Source organism: Rhinolophus sinicus, linkage group LG01 (genome assembly GCF_036562045.2).
Source record: "Rhinolophus sinicus isolate RSC01 linkage group LG01, ASM3656204v1, whole genome shotgun sequence".
Classification (NCBI taxonomy): Eukaryota; Metazoa; Chordata; class Mammalia; order Chiroptera; family Rhinolophidae; genus Rhinolophus; species Rhinolophus sinicus.
The window spans coordinates 59,003,410-59,022,214 of record NC_133751.1 but is presented as its reverse complement, the minus strand read 5'-3'; the positions used below and the strand labels follow the sequence as shown (position 1 = coordinate 59,022,214).

The following is an 18,805-nucleotide window of genomic DNA, read 5'->3' as shown; positions in this document are numbered from 1 at the left end:
TGTCCTCATGCATACCAGGCTCAACATGTCCTCAAGTGAACTCTTAGCCACACCATTGACTTGGGGCCATATTGTGAAGGCCTTCAACTTTCATGAGCTCCATTTGTACCGATCATGTCTGGAAGGAAAGGTATGGGATGTGTTATTTATAACCAAACTGCATGGGTGGACATTGCCTCTGTCCTTAGAATGAGGTGTTTCAACTTGGTTGCTCATTGGAACCACCTGGGACATTTTTGGAAAATGCAGATTTCCAGGCCTTGCGCAAAACTCCATGAATAAGAATCCCACGAATTTTAACTATTTTTTTTTTTCAATTCTGAATCCCATTAATGGTATCAGTGAAAATCAATTGTGCTAATTAACAAGTCATAAATTCCATCACTGAAAATTAATTTCTCACACTCATTATACTTAGTAGGGAAAGACCAGGGATTGATTTTTAGGGAACAAATGCCTTGGCCCTTATTACCAACCAGAAAATACATCTACTGGCTCAGTCCTCTCCACCATTCGCTTAAAATTTAGCAACTCTGGGAAGCACTGTCCACGTAATGCCTCCAGATGGAATCTTCCCTTCATTCTGCCTCTCTGGGCATCAGGTGCCTGGTTGCATAGTATTAATTTGTTCTCACAATTCTGTCCTTTTGGAGAAACTCTCAAATCACTTTCTCTATTTCTCTCCCCCCCACCCCACACACCCCCAATTGGAAGCTCAGGAGCAGGGAAAGGAAGGGCCAGCGTAGCCAGGACAGGGGCTGAAAGGTGCCGATGTCCATGTTGGCCCACACCAGCTCTCAGGGGGCTCAAATTCTGCCCCTTGGCCTGGGGAAGGCCCTGAGTTTCCTGCCTAAGACTTAGTTCTCCTGACAAGAATCTGTCATTTTGGAGCCTCAATGAGCTGCTGGTCACCTTTCTATACTTTCAATAGCTTTTCCCTTTGAACAAACAAAATACAGTTATGCTTCCCTTGTGGAGGGGGTAAGATGAAGGCAATTGTAAATGGTAGGTCATTGCCAAATTACTTTAAAATCGGCATGAGAATGTCATTAGACATGCATGTGCTGGAATACACCGCCCCTCCCTCAGTTACCTACACTGTCCCCACTCTCAATCCCCTTTTGACCAATGCCAGGGCAGGAGGCTCAGCCAGTCACTGCAACTAGAGCATGAAGTTCACTCAACATTATTGGCAATACACTCTGGACAACTTTATGTAGGGCATAAAACTTAAAAATCCCCACCAAATGTATCTTACTCCTATGAGCATAAAGACAAGGATATTCATTGTATCATCATCACACCTGGAAGCCACACTCATTTCCAATAGGAGGCTAATTAACTTAAAAAACATTCTAATGTTTTATTAAAATGTCAAGTATGAATTTCACAATCTAAAAGAGATTTGGATGTCCTTTGTCACTTAGGGTTATACTACCACGGGGCCTTTGATTTGGCCTCTTTTACTTCCCTGAGTGAAGATGGGGGAACGGAACTTGGCTTTCCTTTGCCTTTATGGGCTTATTGTTAAAAACTGCTATTTTTCTCCTCTTCTAAATATTAGGAGAAAGAAGCCATTATTTTTACATTTTTATTACATACATTTTGAATTTGCTATTACCTCACACTACTTGTCCTTTCTCCATCCTGTCATATATAAGGAGCACTGCATTTGCTTACCAAGCAGCATTTCTAACATGCAGGCAGCGAGTTGCACTGTGGTTATTAGAAGCCATCACTTTATGAAACTACCTATTAATAAGCGGAGGGGGCAGATGTGGACACTGCCCTTTCATTCCAGTATGCTGTAGCCACATTTTGCTGATAACCTAATTCCTGATATTTATTTGTTTTAATCTTCTCTCTTTAATTTCTTTAAAATTTTATCAGGAGCCACTTTTAGAAATGTGTGCTTTTATCACTTTTATTAAAATGTGTGCTTTTATTCATTTCCAGTGTATTCCACTGTCTAGGATATGTGCCAACTTTGATAAAGTTCCTACTGGGCCATATTGTTTGAGGTTACTGATTCATTTTTCTTTTGGTACCAAAGTAGTTTGGTATATAGTGATATCTTTTTTTTTTTTCCCCCTAGGACTTTTTTTTTTTTTTCCCCCAAGTCAAGTTGTCCTTTCAATCTTAGTTGTGGAGGGTGCCGTTCAGCTTCAAGTTGTTGTTGTTTCAGTCTTAGTTGTGGAGGTTTCAGCTTGCCGTTGCTAGTTGTAGGGGGTGCAGCCCATCATCCCTTGCAGGAGTCGAACCGGCAACCTTGTGGTTGAGAGGACGTGTTCCAACCAACTGAGCCATCTGCAAACTCAGCGGCAGCTCAGCTCAAGGTGCCATGTTCAATCTTAGTTGCAGGGGGCGCTGCCCACCATCCCTTGCGGGACTCGAGGAATTGAACTGGCAACCTCGTGGTTGAGAGCCCACCGGCCCATGTGGGAATCGAACCGGCAGCCTTCGGAGTTAGGAGCACGGAGCTCCAACCGCCTGAGCCACCGGGCCGGCCCTATAGTGATATCTTTTGACAAATATTATTCCTACCCTCTGCAGGTATGGGGGTGTTCTTTTGGTAGATTATCTTTCTTTGGATAATTATTTCCTATCTACACTTTTAAAAAAATTAGTCTTTTACTACACAATACATAATGGTGCAAAAATTTCAACAGTACCAAAATAAAGTAAAAAAGAGGCTGCTACTCCAACCATCAATCTACACCCTAAACGTAACCATTGTGAATCACTTACTTAGTATCTTATATTTCCAAAGCATACACAAACATGCAGACATAATTAACCTTCTTTTTATTAAAAAATAAAACTGGTTCATGCAATACATACTGTTCTGCTATTTGCATTATTTGCTTTCTCTACAGATGACATGTTTTAAAGTCAATTCACTTACTTTTACCGTGTTTCCCTGAAAATAAGACCTAGCCAGACAATTAGCTCTAATGTGTCTTTTGGAGCAAAAATTAATATAATACCCGATCTTATTTTACTATAAGACCGGGTCTTATATAATTAATAAGATAAAATAAAATAAATAAAACTAAATATAATACCAGGTCTTATTTTACTATAAGACTGGGTCTTATATTAATTTTTGCTCCAAAAGACGCATTAGAACTAATTGTCCAGCTAGTTCTTATTTTCGGGGAAACAGGGTTAAGTTATTTTTTTAAACCAGTTATTGATCACATAATTTAAAAATTAAAATAGTCCTTAAAGTTTACGTTAAACAGCAGCCCTTTGCCCCACTTGTACCTATTCCCCATTCTTCAATTCTTTCCATTCTTTTCAGTACCTTTTGACATTTATCTTTATATTTCTAAAAATTGTTTCTAGTACCATCTTGATTTATCAAGACATGCCAGATGAGTATTTGGCTCTCTTAACCTTCCAACCAACCACTATAGTTGTTAGCACCATGTCTGGATAAGCACCATGATTGTCATGTTTCCATTATTATAATTAAGTAGATACTGTTAACTGCAGAGCCATGTAGTATATTCCGATTCTCTTCTTACTAAACATTTTTCTCCAGAATATTCCACATTTGTCGAATCTATATATAAGCTTACAATTCTAACTTTTTCCCAGGTGACCTTCCTCCTGGAGGACTCCGTCTCTGGCTCCACTCTGGACAGTGCTTTCCTGAGACTCCTTTTCACCTCTCTCTTATGTTGGATCTCCTGTTTTCTGTACCCCCATGTCTTCCTGATTTTCGGTCTATACTCCTATTCAGATGAACCAAATCCTCCGGTGGTATCCTTGAGAAAGGATGCATAGGAAGAGAATTTTGAGAGACTGCGTATCCAAAAATGTCTATTCTCCCTCACTTGATTGACAGTTTGACTGTCAGGTTGGAAATCATTTTTCTCCAGAGTTCTGAAGGCATTACGCTCTTCTCTTTGGCATCTAAGAAAGTTTGCTATTGAGAAGGCTGATGCTGTTCTTTGTATATTAACTGATCTGAAATTTCGTGGTAATATGGAGTGGTGGTCTCTTAAGCATGTGGAGAAAGGGTCAGGACCTGGGCATCTAATTGCTCTTGGTACAGACTTTTACCCAACCCCCACCGTCACCCCCACCCTTTTAACCCCACACCCATTCGGTCTTACCAGTATAACCATTTCCTCTATTTCCTGAGTCTTTCTGGGATTCCATTGTGCAAATTAGCTTGCTTCTCATTAGTAGCCCCAGCTATAGGTATGTAAATCTCAGCTGCCACCATTTTGCTAAGTCAATTAGCACTCCTCCACCTTTTTATCTTCCAAAATTTTGTGAACATTTCTTGTACACAGTTGTCTCATCTTCTGATCTCTTTGTCCTTAATAGTGCTTAAAAAAAATTCCTTACTGTCATTTAGAGGAATTTTGAGAAGGCACAAAGATAAACCCATGTCTAAATCACTGTATTTAACAGAAAGCCTCATTAATAATTTGTTATTACCATATTTCAGTCTTAATTTCTGCATTACTATTGTCCCTCTACTACTCATCTTTACCATTAAGGCTTTGCATAGTTTTAAATTTTGCTTTTGATATAAACTTAACTTGGAATTGTACTAGGATATTGGCATTATCTAATTTTCCTTTATTTTTTTTTGTTTTTTGTATATATAACTGCTAAATTTTTGCATATTTGCTAAATATCTATATCTAACTGAATCTTGGTTTGGCCAGGCCATATATACAGATATTCATCTATATACACATATATAGATACATATACGTAAATATCTGTCTGTATGTTTCTATATCTACAAGAGGGTGCCAAAAATATGTATACACATTTTAAAAAAGGAAAACTGTTAAGATTGTAGTAATATATACCAATAACAAAAGATGAATACAAGTCACATTTGACTTCTGCAATTACAAGAGGTGCTCAAAGTGGTTACCATCAGCATAATTTTAATACTTTTTTCCTTTCTTAAAATGTGTATACATTTTTTGGCACCCTCTCTCTATATTATAATCTATAGATCTATATAGATAGATCTATAGATAGATGATAGATAGATACCGTAGATAGATAGATCTTTCGCACCTCGCTACTCAGTGTGACCGGTAGCATTGGCAGTATGACATTATATGGTAGTTTGTTAGAAATGCAGACTCCCAGGCTCCAGTCCAATCTACTGAATCAGAATCTGTGTTTTAACTAGCTCCCCGATTCACAAGCACACTGAAGTTGGTTAATTAGTCTAGTAGTCACCACAACCTGCCTCACTCTCATGTTTCCTCTTCCTGCTTCCATTCCCAGTAGTACCCAAGACATTTTCTTTTCAAATATCTTGCAATTTGAGCATCATTAGTTACTTTTTCTATCCCCACTCCCCCCATGGGTTTGTCTCAGAGGCTGTCCTCCAGGTCTCTGACACGTAAAGACCCTGCTCATCCAAAAGGGAAAAGTCCTGAAAACTTCAGGCTCTGGAGCCATGTTACTTGAGTTCAAATTCTGGCTCTCCCAGTCACTAGCTGTAGGACCTCGGGCAAGCCACATCTCTGCACTGTGCCTCAGTTCCGGCTTCAGCAGTAATCATTCGATGCATGTTAGCTACCGTGTTTCCCCGAAAATAAGACCGAGTCTTATATTAAGGTTTGCTCCAAAAGACGCATTAGGGCTTATATTCAGGGGATGTCCTCCTGAAAAATCATGCTAGGGCTGATTTTCTGGTTAGATCTTATTTTCGGGGAAATACAGTATATCCTCTGAAATGAGTTAGCAACTGAGTATTAAGGAATTTCTCCTTGTCTTCTGCTGAACGGTGCTTCTATCACACAGGTACGTGAAAGGGATATTGTATTCATTTGCGCTTTTGCTAATGAATTGACTAGTTCCACCTTCACCTGGGGATGGATTTTATAACGATGTGCTGAATCAAAAGATTCCCCAAACCTTCTGTACCTGGAGTGCCCACCTAGTGAACATACTCTCTGTTACAGCTTGAAGCATAGACCATCCACCTGCTTCAGGGGTTAATAAATATTCTGAGAAAAAGGCTTAGGAATGAGCACAGGGAACAATGGGGGAGGGAATAGTTGGAGACAAGCTGGGGTGAAAGCTGGAGGAGCTTCAGCATCGGTGGGAGGAGAGGGGGAAATGGGGACACATATGTCTAGTGGGCAGTTGTCTAATGATGGACTTAACTTTCCTAACATTAGTATGATGTTAGCTGTAGGTTTTCCATAGATGCCCTTTATCAGACTAAGTTTACTTCCACTCCTAGTTTGCTGAGCTTTAAATCATAAATCAAGTGTTGTCAAATGCTTTCTCTGCATGTATTGAAATGATCTGAGGTTCTTCCTTTATTGTTAATATGGTGGATTATAGTAATTGACTTTTAATTGTTAAATCAACCTTGCATTCTGATATAAATTACTTGCTTCGAACACATTTATCCCATTGTTCTTGCCACTTTCTGAAGCAGTTCTGGAAGTCTTCTTTTGTGAATGTCCTTAGTTGCGCTGTCATGGCTGCCTTGATGTCCTGAATCGATTCAAAATGTCTGCTTTTCATGGTCATTTTGACTTTGGGGAAGAGTCAGAAGTTGCAATGGTGCCAGATTTGGTGAATAAAACGGATGAGGACAACCGTAATGTTTTGACAGAAATTGCCGTATAAGAAGCAGGGTGTCACATGGAGCCTTTCCGTTGTGATCACAAAATACAGTGAATGCTGTTGCCAAGTGCCATCCAACGGAAAGGCAGGGATCTTCAATACAGGAAGCAGCACATCGAACCGTTGTCACAGTGTGTGACAAGTTTCGACTTGTTTGGTGCAGTCAGTTGGGTGTGAGCTACGGTTGAGAGATGTGTTTTAAAATGTGCCATAAATCAGGGCCGGCCCGGTGGCTCAAGCAATTAGAGCTCCATGCTCCTAACTCCAAAGGCTGCCGGTTCGATTCCCACATGGGCCAGTGGGCTCTCAACCACAAGGTTGCCAGTTCGATTGCTCGAAATTGAACACGGCACCTTGAGCTGAGCTGCTGCTGAGCTCCTGGATGGCTCAGTTGGTTGGAATGCGTCCTTTCAACCACAAGGTTGCCGGTTCGACTCCTGCAAGGGATGGTGGGCTGTACCCCTGCAACTAGAAAATGGCAACTGGACCTGGAGATGAGCTGGGCCCTCCACAACTAAGATTGAAAGGACAACAACTTGACTTGGAAAAAAGGCCTGGAAGTACACACTCTTCCCCAATAAAGTCCTGTTCCCCTTCCCCAATTAAAAAAAAAAAAAAAAATGTGCCATAAATCATGGATCATGAACAATGCATTTACATGAAATTTTCCTTCAATTTCTGTCAAACAAAAACATTACAGTGTGTCCTCACCTACCTTGTTTACCTGATCTGGCAACGTGCGACTTCTGGCTCTTCCCCAAAGGTAAAATGATTCAGGACATCAAGGCAGCCACAAGAGTGCAACTAAAGATACTCACGAAAGAGGACTTCCAGAACCGCTTCAGAAAGTGGCAAGAATGATGGGATAAGTGTGTTCGAAGTGAGGGGGAGTATTTTGAGGGGGATTAATGGCAATGTGCCTTTTACTGTAATAACTTTTTTTAAACATTCACTGTAGTTTTTGATCACACCTCATAACCGAAATTGTTTCCATCATAAAATTCCTTTAAGAGTTTAAAAGGAACAATTGTGCTATGAAATGAATTTTTCAAAATCAACCCAAGTCAAGATATTCCTAGTTAAATATACATACAACCAAGTGAATACCTGTATATTTTAGAGAAGATAATAACATATTTTTCTGAATTCACCTTTGAAAACAGGTAACAATGGCCTTCTCAAATTAACTCAGCTAGCAGAAAAAAAAATCTAATACATTTTACATTTAGCATAAGGTAAATTTGGGAAAGAAGGCTTTTGATTTTTAAATGCCAAATGGAAAGCTATTTTAATTCACGAGTCAAGAGATGATACAACTCAATGGCAATGAAATGTATATTTATACAGATTACTTTTGCTTCTAACAATTTTTTCTTTAAAAAAGTAAAATTTAGAAAAATCGTATCTCATTTCAGCATCGTATTTTTTTAAAACCCAATATTTTGGCATAAGGCAAATTTACACAAACATTTCAAAACATAATAGGGTATGTATTATTTTCTCAAAGGTACTAATATGTATAAATCACTTTGTTAAAAATAAGAGAAATCATATGAAAATCAGCACAATTCCTCATTTATTTATTGTATAAGTTTGGCAAACAGCACAAAAATCCAGCAACATTTTAAACATGTAAAAAAGTCAAATGCTAAACAGTATGGAGAATTTTTTTTTTTTTTTTACATAATCAGTAATAATGAGCACATGTAAGATTATGCAAAGCTAGCAAAATGAGGGCGCTTGGCATCTGAACATATACCACAAAAACACACACCAAAAAACAATATAACTTATCTTTACAAAAATTACAGCCAAGCAATAGAAAAGAAGGATGTTAATAATGAAGATACTAACACATATGTTCACTACATATATCTTATACATTGAAATGCTACATCTTATACCCTGAAATGCCATGTGTAGCGAGCCAAGCGGACTAAATTTAGGCTCAACAGAGGTTAAGAATTATTTGGGAAGAATTTAATGCTTATATGTAACACACTCAATTAAAACTTTCCATATAGCAATTCCTAGATCATAACAATGTACTCCATTATGCATCTGAGAAGTCGAGTTTTCTTTGTTGGCAGTATAAAATTTCTGACCAGTATCAAAATTCTGGTAAAACACAAATTGAAGGCATTTTCTAGTGTATGCAAACGTTACAGGGGGCATCAATGAATGTGGGAGAAAATCTCAGATTTCACACTAAGTTTCTGCTGAGCTTTGTCAAACCAAACAGCTCAACAATAAGGCAAGAAAAAATAACCCCCTACGATAGATTAGTGGGTCTTACCAAGTAAAGATAGGAATTCAATCTTAGGAAAAAACTCCCTACACAAACAGATCTGAAAGAGCTGGCATTGAGATGAACATCTAGAAACCACCTAACATCTTGACATTCATTCAGTTATTGGTTCAGAAGCCTGACAAACAAGCTGTTGGTATATTTTATCATATTAAGTTTTTGGAATCAGCACCAGTCCCCAAAACCTCAAATTATAGTATTTCATCTTCATTAAAATACATCCTTTTGTGCTATATTAACACAACTACAATCAAATTAAAGAAAGCTGAATTTACTCAACTTACGTATTTTTGTGTATACTGGGTAGCAATTTAAATTTGTTTGTTTGTTTGTTTACTTGTGCTTCTGTTTTGGGGCACTTTGATTGAAAAGAAATTCATTTCACAAGATTACATCTTGCTAAAGCATTCCTTAGCATTGGTCCAAACTTGAATTCCCTTAAAAAAAAAAAAAAAAAAGGAGGTTTAAAATGTGATTTTGGAAGGATTATGAAAGCTGAAGTATTTGTCTTGCTAGTATACTAAGTTTTATGTTGGTATCTTCTACATATATCAGCTACGTGAAGGATTTACTCTGACAACAAACCATATCATAACCTCATTTTCCCAAAATAATCTTTAAGCTATTTTTCAATCAAAGTAGCCATCATCGTTAGCAATGGTATTTGACTGCTCTGACCAAGAACATCATATAATCAAAGTAATGTTGTTAGTATGTATTTTCAATACAAGTGATAAGTGGGGCGCACAAATTTGGAACTTTAGATGAGTGGAGACTCAACTGGAGACTCAAACTGCTATTGTGGTTATGACATTTCTTTCAAAATTAAGTGGAGATATTGGGAAATATTCTGGAAGGGGAGAAGAATGGGCTTTAAAAATGAAAATGATAAATAATTTGGTCCAAATGGAAGAAATTAGTTTTGAAGAAATTTGTAAGATATAAGACTTTTGTATATTCTTATATCTTCACTGAGATCAAATCCTACCTTTTTGCACATGCTGATCTGCATGACTGCATAGCTTATAAGGGCCTCCTTTAAGTCATGATTCTTTTGTTCTTTGAAGCGTTCAATATCGGCCCAAGCATTTTTCACAAATTCTCTGAAATAAAAGATATAGTCATTATTATTAATATTTAAATTAAGTAAACTATCTTTTATAAATTGAAATAACCAGTTCTCATTTGAGTTGGTTTGTATTTATCTATATAGAGGAAAAAGCTATTGATTGTATAAGATCTATTTTTCTTCCTAAAAATGACAGGAGAAAAAGCAGTCAAATATTCTTCTACATTTTGATAATCTATATTTTTGCCACAAGAATTTCAGCTTCAAATTATTCCTATAAAACAGATGTAGATGGTTCCTTGAACCAGCTCACAAGCCTAACAGATGCCACATGAAGTTGCCTTTCTGGGGTCACTGGAAAATAGATGCTCTTTTTGACAAGATGGATGTATTATGTATCATATTCATCATGTACTTCCTTTAAATGACAACTAGAGTTTTAAAAATTCCGACAGGTATTTGTCTTTTTAACTCTCTTCATTAACGGTTACTTTGATTTATTTGATGCCAACAGTTCTGAAAATTAACAAAACCACCTCCAAACCAATGATACACTCTTTGTCTGCCTTGGTCTACTCACTGTCAGATGAAAACAATAAGGAAAATGAAACAGTGATGGCAGATCTTTGAGAATTGAATTTCTAGAAATATTTATGGAATAATTACATGCCTAGCCTTTACAAGGTGTTGGGGCATAAAGATGAAAAAGACACAGTCACTGACTTTGAAGGGCTTGTAATTTAGCCTGGGACACTCACACAGAGCAACAAACCACCCAGTACAAAACTGCCACGCCGCAGTGGCACGAACAAAGTGCTACGATAGCCTGCAAGGATAAGAGAAGGCTTCACAAAGGAAGTAACACAGAGCTAGGCACTGAAGAATGATCAGGTTTTCATTAAATGACAGAAAAGAAAAGGCAGGGAATGTGCAAAGGATAGAAATCATGAAAAGCGCAGGAAAATAATATGATGAATCTGAAACCTTCTTCTTCCTTTTTCCTCCACACTAAAACAACTGTTTTCATAACAGTTGTCAAATTTGACAGATAAGTCAAATTTCTTAGGAATTCCATCACTGCATTTCAGAAGAACAGGCTATATTCAGGGATGCCAATGAAGCCGGGAATTGTTATAAAGCAACGATCTGCCATGTAGTATACATGTCCAGTTTTGTTAAACATCTTAGCATTTTTACCTGCCTTCCAAATTTTTAGACTTCAGCTGTTGTTCGCCTTCACTTATTTGTTCTTCAAGCACTTTTACTCTGGCTTCTCTCTGCTCTGGAGTTTCTTGACCAAAGAGCTTGGTAGTCATTCCCTTCAAAGAAAATGTTCTCACAGTCTAAAAGGAAATAGAAACAGATGAATGGATAAACAAAATGTGATGTGTACATACAATGATATATTGTTCAGTCATAAAAAGGAAGGAAATTCTCACACATGCTACAATATGGATGAACCTTGACATCATGCTAAGAGAAAAATAAGCCAGTCACGAAAAGACAAATGATTCTGCTTATAGGAGGTATCTAGAGTAGTCAAATTCACAGACAGAAGGTAGGATGGTGGTTGCCAGGGGTTGCGGGAAGAGGGAAATTGATAGTTGACATTTAATGGGTATAGTTTCAATTTGCAAGATGAAAAGAGTTCTGGAGGTTGGTTCCACAATAATGTAAATGTACGGTGGGAGCAGGGACGGTAGAAGACGGTAAAGGGGGTCAAATATATGGTGATGGAAGAACTGACTCTGGGTGGTGAACACATAATGCAGTGTATAAATGATTTTAGAATTGTACACTTGAAACCTATGTAGTTTTGTTGACCACTGTCACCCCAATAAATTTTAATTAAAAAACTGTGAATGTACTTACTACTACTGAACTGTATACTTAAAAATGGTTAAAATGGGGGGCGGCCCAGTGGCTCAGGCGGTTAGAGGTCTGTACTCCTAACTCCGAAGGCTGCCGGTTCGATTCCCACATGGGCCAGTGGGCTCTCAACCACAAGGCTGCAGTTCAACTCCTCGATCCTGCAGGGATGGTGGGCAGCGCCCCTTGCAACTAAGATTGAACACAGCACCTTGAGCTGAGCTGCCACTGAGCTCCCAGATGGCTGTTCTTGGTTGGAGCGCATCCTTTCAACTACAAGGTTGCCAGTTCAATTCCTCGAGTCCCGCAAGGGATGGTGGGCAATGCCCCCTGCAACTAGAAAACGGCAACTGGACCTGGAGCTGAGCTGCGCCCTCCACAACTAAGACTGAAAAGACAACAACTTGAAGCTGAACGGCACCCTCCACAACTAAGATTGAAAGGACAACAACTTGACTTGGAAAAAAAAAAAAAAAGGCGTGGAAGTATACACTGTTCCTCAATAAAGTCCTGTTGCCCTTCCCCAATTAAAAAAAAAAAAATCTTAAAAAAAAAAATGGTTAAAATGATAAATTTTATGTTATGTATATTTTACCAGGATTAAAAATTTTAGAAAAAGGAAACAAAACTTTTGCCATTTTCTCCCTAGCTCAAACAGAAGGACGATAAGCTTTACAACCAAGGTGCTCCTAATACTTAAGACTGCTAACACTGGAAAAACATGGAATAGTCAAAAGGGGTAAAATTCTAACTGAACTTTTTTGTTTCTCTTTTTAATTTTTATTTTTTTTAAGTTTCAGGTGTACAAAACAACGTAATGGTCAGACATTTACACCCCTCACAAAGTGATAACCCCCCTAATCTACTACCCCTCTGACATCATATATAGCTATTACAGTACCACTGACTATATTCCGTATACTGTACTTTATATCCTGTGAATATCTATATATTATATAATTATAGTTGACATTCAATATTATTCTACTTAAGCTTCAGGTGTACAGTGCAGTGGTCAGGCAGCTACAGAGTTTATGAAGTGCTTCCCCTGATAAGTCCAGTACCCATCTGGCACCTTACATGATCTTTACAACATAATGTATTTCATATCCCCGTGACTATTTTGTGACTACCAATTTATACTTTCTAATCCCTTCACCTTCTCCACTGTCCTCACCTCACTCCCATCTAGCAACCATCAGTTTTTCCTCTATATCTCTGAGACTGTTTCTGTTTACTTTGCTCATTTATTCAGTTCTTTAGATTCCACATATTAACTGAGATCATATGGTATTTGTCTTTCTCTGTCTGACTTATTTCAGTTAGCATAATATTCTCTAGGTGCATCCATGTTGTTGCAAATGGTAAGATTTCATTCTTTTTTATGGCCAAGTAATACTCCACTGAATAAATGTACCACAGTTTCTTAATCCAGTCATCTACCAATGGGCAGTTCGGTTGTTTCCAAATCTTGGCTATTTTGAATAGCACTGCAATAAACATAAGGGTGCATATATTTTTTCGAATTAGTGTTTTGGATTTCTCTGGCTAAATACCAGGAGTAGAATTGCTGCGTCATCTAACTGAACTTCTTAATTGAATGGAAAACTTAGGAAAGTGGTCATATTTTAAAAAATTACTCTAACATATAAAATATATAAAATTCAACAGGCAAAATGGAAATAAACCAAACTGAAGAAACATATTTCAAATCTGCATAACTACACTGAAACTTGGGTATCTTTAATAAAATAGGATGCCTAAGGTCAAGCCTCAAGCTTTACTCCTCTAACATTTCTTCACTCTCTGGAGTTTCTGGATACACTTTGCTCTTCACATGTAGGAACAGAGAACCAAACTCCCTGAAAATGGCCTGGGAATTCCCCAAGTTTTAAAAATAAATTAGGCCTAGTGTATAGCTGTTTCATGGTCAAAGGTCTTTTCCCACATATATTTATGACTTTTCACACATGTAGCAAGTAGGTAACCTGTAAGCACTTTTATAACTAAAGCATTTGTTAACTATGAAGTGACATAAATGGTAACATTGTTACTGCTTCATTACTTCCAGATTGTGTGCTCTCTGTGAGACAGCTAAGTTATTCCAATGAAATAGTTGGACAGTAGAAAGCTGATTATAAAAATGATCTAAGTCTAGTATAATAAGATAGGAATTTTCTTCACAAGTACTCACTGTAAGTGTTCAAGAATAAAGTACACAAAACACTCATTAGGAGTGACACTAATTCTAACTGGGTACAGTTTTTCAAAGAAAACTAAAATTTCTATAATATACCTTGTACAATTAAACCTGACAAAGGCTATTACTTCAATCCCAAAGAACGTTTTTCACTTGGACTTAATCAGAAATGAGATGATACTTATTACACAGAGCAGTATTAAAATGTTTTACAATACCATACAATACAATGTTTTAATAGCTTACTAGCTTACATCTTTTTATACCAAGACCACAACCCAAAGAATCATAAAGTTGCCCATAAATTATTCTCCTGTGAAAGCTACAGGCACCCTGAGTATCAGAACCGCAGCTCATTCCACATGAGACTTGATACAATACCAGAGGCCTAAATGGGAAAACACTTACCCCAGTTGCCAGTTCCTCACACTGCTGCTTCTTGGATGCTAAGTCCTGAGCAGCCATCTCCAAGTCATACTGCATGAGTTCATGTTTCCTACATACAGCCCTAGGGATAAAAAAAAGTGCTGCGATTTAATTTTTGTGGCTTCTCTTTTAACATGTTAACATTTTTTTCCACAGGTGAAGTGGAGGCATCACAATGTCTTGCTAGGGTCAAAACTTGTGTAACCAGAATTTTCAAGTTTACATGTAGTAGCCCAACATTAAAAATTAAATCTAGCAGAACTTAAGCATACAAACTTGACATATATGTACAACAAAAAAGGTTGTTTTCTAGATACTTGCAAGTTTTTTTTTCAGTAAATATACCATTATCCCATCATAAAAAAAATTTTGTATAACATAGGAACTAATGCTATATTCTCACATAGCAACTGAGTATTTGTTTAAAAAGCTATCTCAAAGTTTTCTTCTTTATTTAGAAATGTCTATTCATTTTTATTATCATGAAAATAATCCATGCTCACTGTAAAAAAAAAAAAAAAGATTCTGATATAGAAATGCACAAAGAAAAAAAAGTTTCAAGATTGCTCTTTTCCCCAATGCCAATACCCAGACACAATCCATGTTAACAGATGGTGTATATCTTTCTCGACTTTAGTCAGGCATTTATAACATATATACACATATCTATAAACCCCAGTGATTCCACATCTTTTCTTACTTAACGATAGACCACGAACATGTTTCCATATCAATACATGTTAATCTTTTCTATAATTTTTAAGAGCTTCAGAAAATTCCACTGTACTTAGAACTTTCTTTTCCTTGGTAACTTGAAAATACGCTGGTGAAACTCTTTACTACTCAAAGTTCTACCAGGAAAAAGACTAACAATGTGATGTTTTCATACCAGTCACTGAACAGCTAAAGGAATATTGCTCCACTGTTTTACTAACAGAATTTTTAAACTGCTTTTAAAAATGACAGGAAAATGACCAAAAGTGGCTACGACCAAAAGCCACCTATTATAGGAAAATGATTCATTTTTCTAAAATGGATGGAAAAACACAGTACCTTCTCAATTAAACATGACTATCTACCACAGAGTTCTGTTTGGCTCTGTAGGAGATACCGTAAAAACAGGAGACAAAGTCCCAATATTAATAAGTTTTACAACCTTACTGAAGACAGAAGATACGCAGGTGTGGAAAAAAATTAAAGCATAAAAACGGCAATATACAACCTAGCAGATAGTGCTACACGTAAGAGCAATCTGTTCTTTCTTTCAATCTTCAAACTGAAAAAAGTAGAAAGAACATACAGACAGGCCTGATGCCTAAGGCTGAGAGGTTTTATCAATGTTATGTTTCAAGAACAGGGATTGTGTTAAATTTCTATGCCAACCACCCTGCAACACAGAGGAATACAAAGAGACCTCATTCAATATCTGGGGGAATTAATTCATCTAAAAACCAACTTACTATCTCTATTTTGGAATACATTTAGAGAATGGTGACCAGCCATAGCCTGCACCTGGAACACTTATTATACTAACCGTAGTGCTTCTGCATAAAAAAGATACTCCTTTAACTGATCTGCATAATGTTCTTCATCTTCCAAAATATCATCAATAGAAGATGCATACCTGTTTAAAAAAAAACACTGCAGAAGTAACTTATCAGGGCACAAAGTACTAATATTCTAAAGAAGAGCTGTCCAAAGTATGGTCCACAGACCACTTACCATACCCATCAGTGACAAAAGTAAATACCGAAACTGAGAAGAACTATTTAGAACCATTTATAGCAATTTTCAATTACTATGATAACTGAATTTTACCAAAATGTTTAGATCAGGAGCGGCCTGGAAATAAAACAAAAAGGTCCTGCTTACAAGTAGCTTAAGAAGCACTAAAACACTGTAATTTTTTTTTATTCAAAGGTTTTATAAAAGGGCTACAAAATCAGTAGAAAGAATAAAGAGTTTAATATAACTGGTGCACAAGTGTTCCTGGTAGCAACCACATACAGTAATGTCAAAAAGCTACCAAAGGAAAAATCAAGCAAATAAAGATTACAGAAAATTTTAGAAGCCTCATTTTATTCTAATTCTCAATAGCAACCTCTGCTTTAATTCGGACAAGTTCTTCATTGTCATGCCATTCTCATTCCTGGACCTGAGTCTTTCCTTGCACAGAAATGTGATGGCACTCCACACTGGTTCTCCAAATCCTGCAAGCACATATCTCAACACCTCTAGGAAATACTCCTAGATTACTTTAGTCCTTATTCATCACTTCACTTCTGACCGCTTATCAACAATTTAGAACTTAAATTTTATCAAAGTAATGTCTTGAATATAGTTTTATTTCTCTGATCACATTACAAATTCTGTAAGGACATGGGCTATGTCATTTACTACTTCTGTATAGTATAATGGTTATGTTTTTCTCAAATTAATTCTGATTCGAATAAAAGAAATATATACTTTATGTCTCCAGGCCTGTTTTACGTAGGCAAGTAAATAAAGTTTACTTAAATTCTAAAAATAAGCAAACTTAAGGTAAGGTTCATTGAAAAGAGATGTGCTTATAGGATTTATAAAAGTAGGCAAATTACACATTCTGGATTCATAAATTTACATTTGTAGAGTGTGGAATTTCTTCTATGTGACTGAAAAATGTCTTAAGAATCATTGTTTTAAGTAGGAAAAACTGCCTTTAGTCACCAATCCATGATTCTGGACGAGTTAATGTTAAGGAAACAAAAAAGAACCACAGGGATGGTGGTTTGAAAATAGGAAACATAGTGCAGGGATAAATGGCACATCCTTAGGTGGAAAAGTCTAAGTGGTAAAGAAATTTTGCTATCAGCACTGAAATTAATTTTATTTAACAGTTTAAATAAAGGGATAATCCTAAATTCCTACAAATACTGAAAATGTTAAGTCAACGCAGGGAAACTTAACAAATTGGTTGAAAAGTAGCCATGGTCCAAAGAAAAATAATACTTAGATAAAATAATTTTTATTTTTTTTTTTGGATTTTGAGTTGTAGTTCTTCATATATTGTGGTTGGAAATGTTTATTCCCAGTCTTTTAAATAATTTTTAAATGTACAGGTCAGTGGCATTAAATACATTCACACTGTTGTGCAACCACCACCATCATCCATCTCCAGAACTTTTCCATCTTCCCCAAAAGAAACTGTACCCATTGAACAGTAACTCTAACATTTCTTCCTCCCCCAAGAGGAGCTTTTGATAGGCAAAATTTTGATGAAGAACAATTTACTATTAAAATTTTTTTTTTCCTTTTCAGGTCCTCTTTAAGAAATCTTTGCTTACTCAAAGGTTGCAACAATATTTTCCTATGTTTTCTACTAAAAGCTGTAATTTTAACTTTTAGGCTTATGAAAAAGATCCAAATTGAATTAGTTTTTATGTAAGGTATGACTCAAAAGTTCATTTTTTTTTTCCCCACATAGATAACCAGTTATTTCCAGAACTATTTCTTGAAATGGATATAAATGTGGGTCTATTTCTGGACTCTACTGATCCTATATCCTGCATCTTTGTTAAATTCAGTAGTTAGTTCTGTAATGGTTTTAGTTGATTCTTTATGATTTTCTGAGTAAAAAATCCCATTAACTGCAAATAAAGACAGTTTTGCTTCTTCCTTTCTAAGATTTATGCCTTTCATTTGGTATTCTTGTTTCATTGCACAACTAGAACCTCTGGTACAATGTTTACAAGAAGTAGTGTGAGCAGATAATCTTGCCTTGTTCCTCATCTAAGGAGAAAGCGTCAATATATCATTATTAAGTACAATATTAGCTGTAAATTTTACACTGAGGAAATTCCTTTTATTCAGTTTGATGAGAAGTTTTACTGTGAATAAATGCTGAAATGCTTTTTCTACATGTACTGAAATGAACATACAGATTTTCCTCTTTATTCTGGTATGTGAATTAGACTGATTGGTTTTTGAATGTTAAATTAACCTCGCATTCCTGAGATAAACTTAAGTCAGATCTGTATACACAAAACATAATATAACTGCCAGCAAACTTGATAAATAACAGAAGAGTCACTAGCACTTCACCACTGAACTTCATTCACCTCGGGTTTTACCTTAAATGTTCTAGGTACTTACACATCCATGTGATGACCAGCACTCTGCAGGCCATCCCCCATTTCTTTTTCTATGGCACTCCACTCACTAGGAACAAAAAGATAAAACCCAAAACATCATGAATTAGATACAGAATATTAAATGGAATCTTTTACAAGATTTTCTTTTAGCTAGCTTATATATATGTACAGTA

At 36.6% G+C, this 18,805-nt stretch overlaps 1 protein-coding gene across 1 annotated transcript in view; it reads right to left on the bottom strand.

Annotated features, from left to right (window-relative positions):
* Nucleotides 1-8,183: 8,183 nt before the first annotated feature.
* Nucleotides 8,184-18,805, bottom strand: part of SNX4 (sorting nexin 4) — a 56,092-nt gene continuing 45,470 nt past the window's right edge. The window contains exons 9-14 of the mRNA XM_019723690.2: nt 18,634-18,699; nt 16,037-16,126; nt 14,485-14,584; nt 11,205-11,350; nt 9,927-10,041; nt 8,184-9,375 (exon numbers count right to left, since the gene is read on the bottom strand). Of these exons, the coding sequence (XP_019579249.1) occupies nt 9,328-9,375; nt 9,927-10,041; nt 11,205-11,350; nt 14,485-14,584; nt 16,037-16,126; nt 18,634-18,699 (565 nt within the window). The 3' untranslated portion in view covers nt 8,184-9,327. The remainder of the gene's footprint in view (nt 9,376-9,926; nt 10,042-11,204; nt 11,351-14,484; nt 14,585-16,036; nt 16,127-18,633; nt 18,700-18,805) is intronic.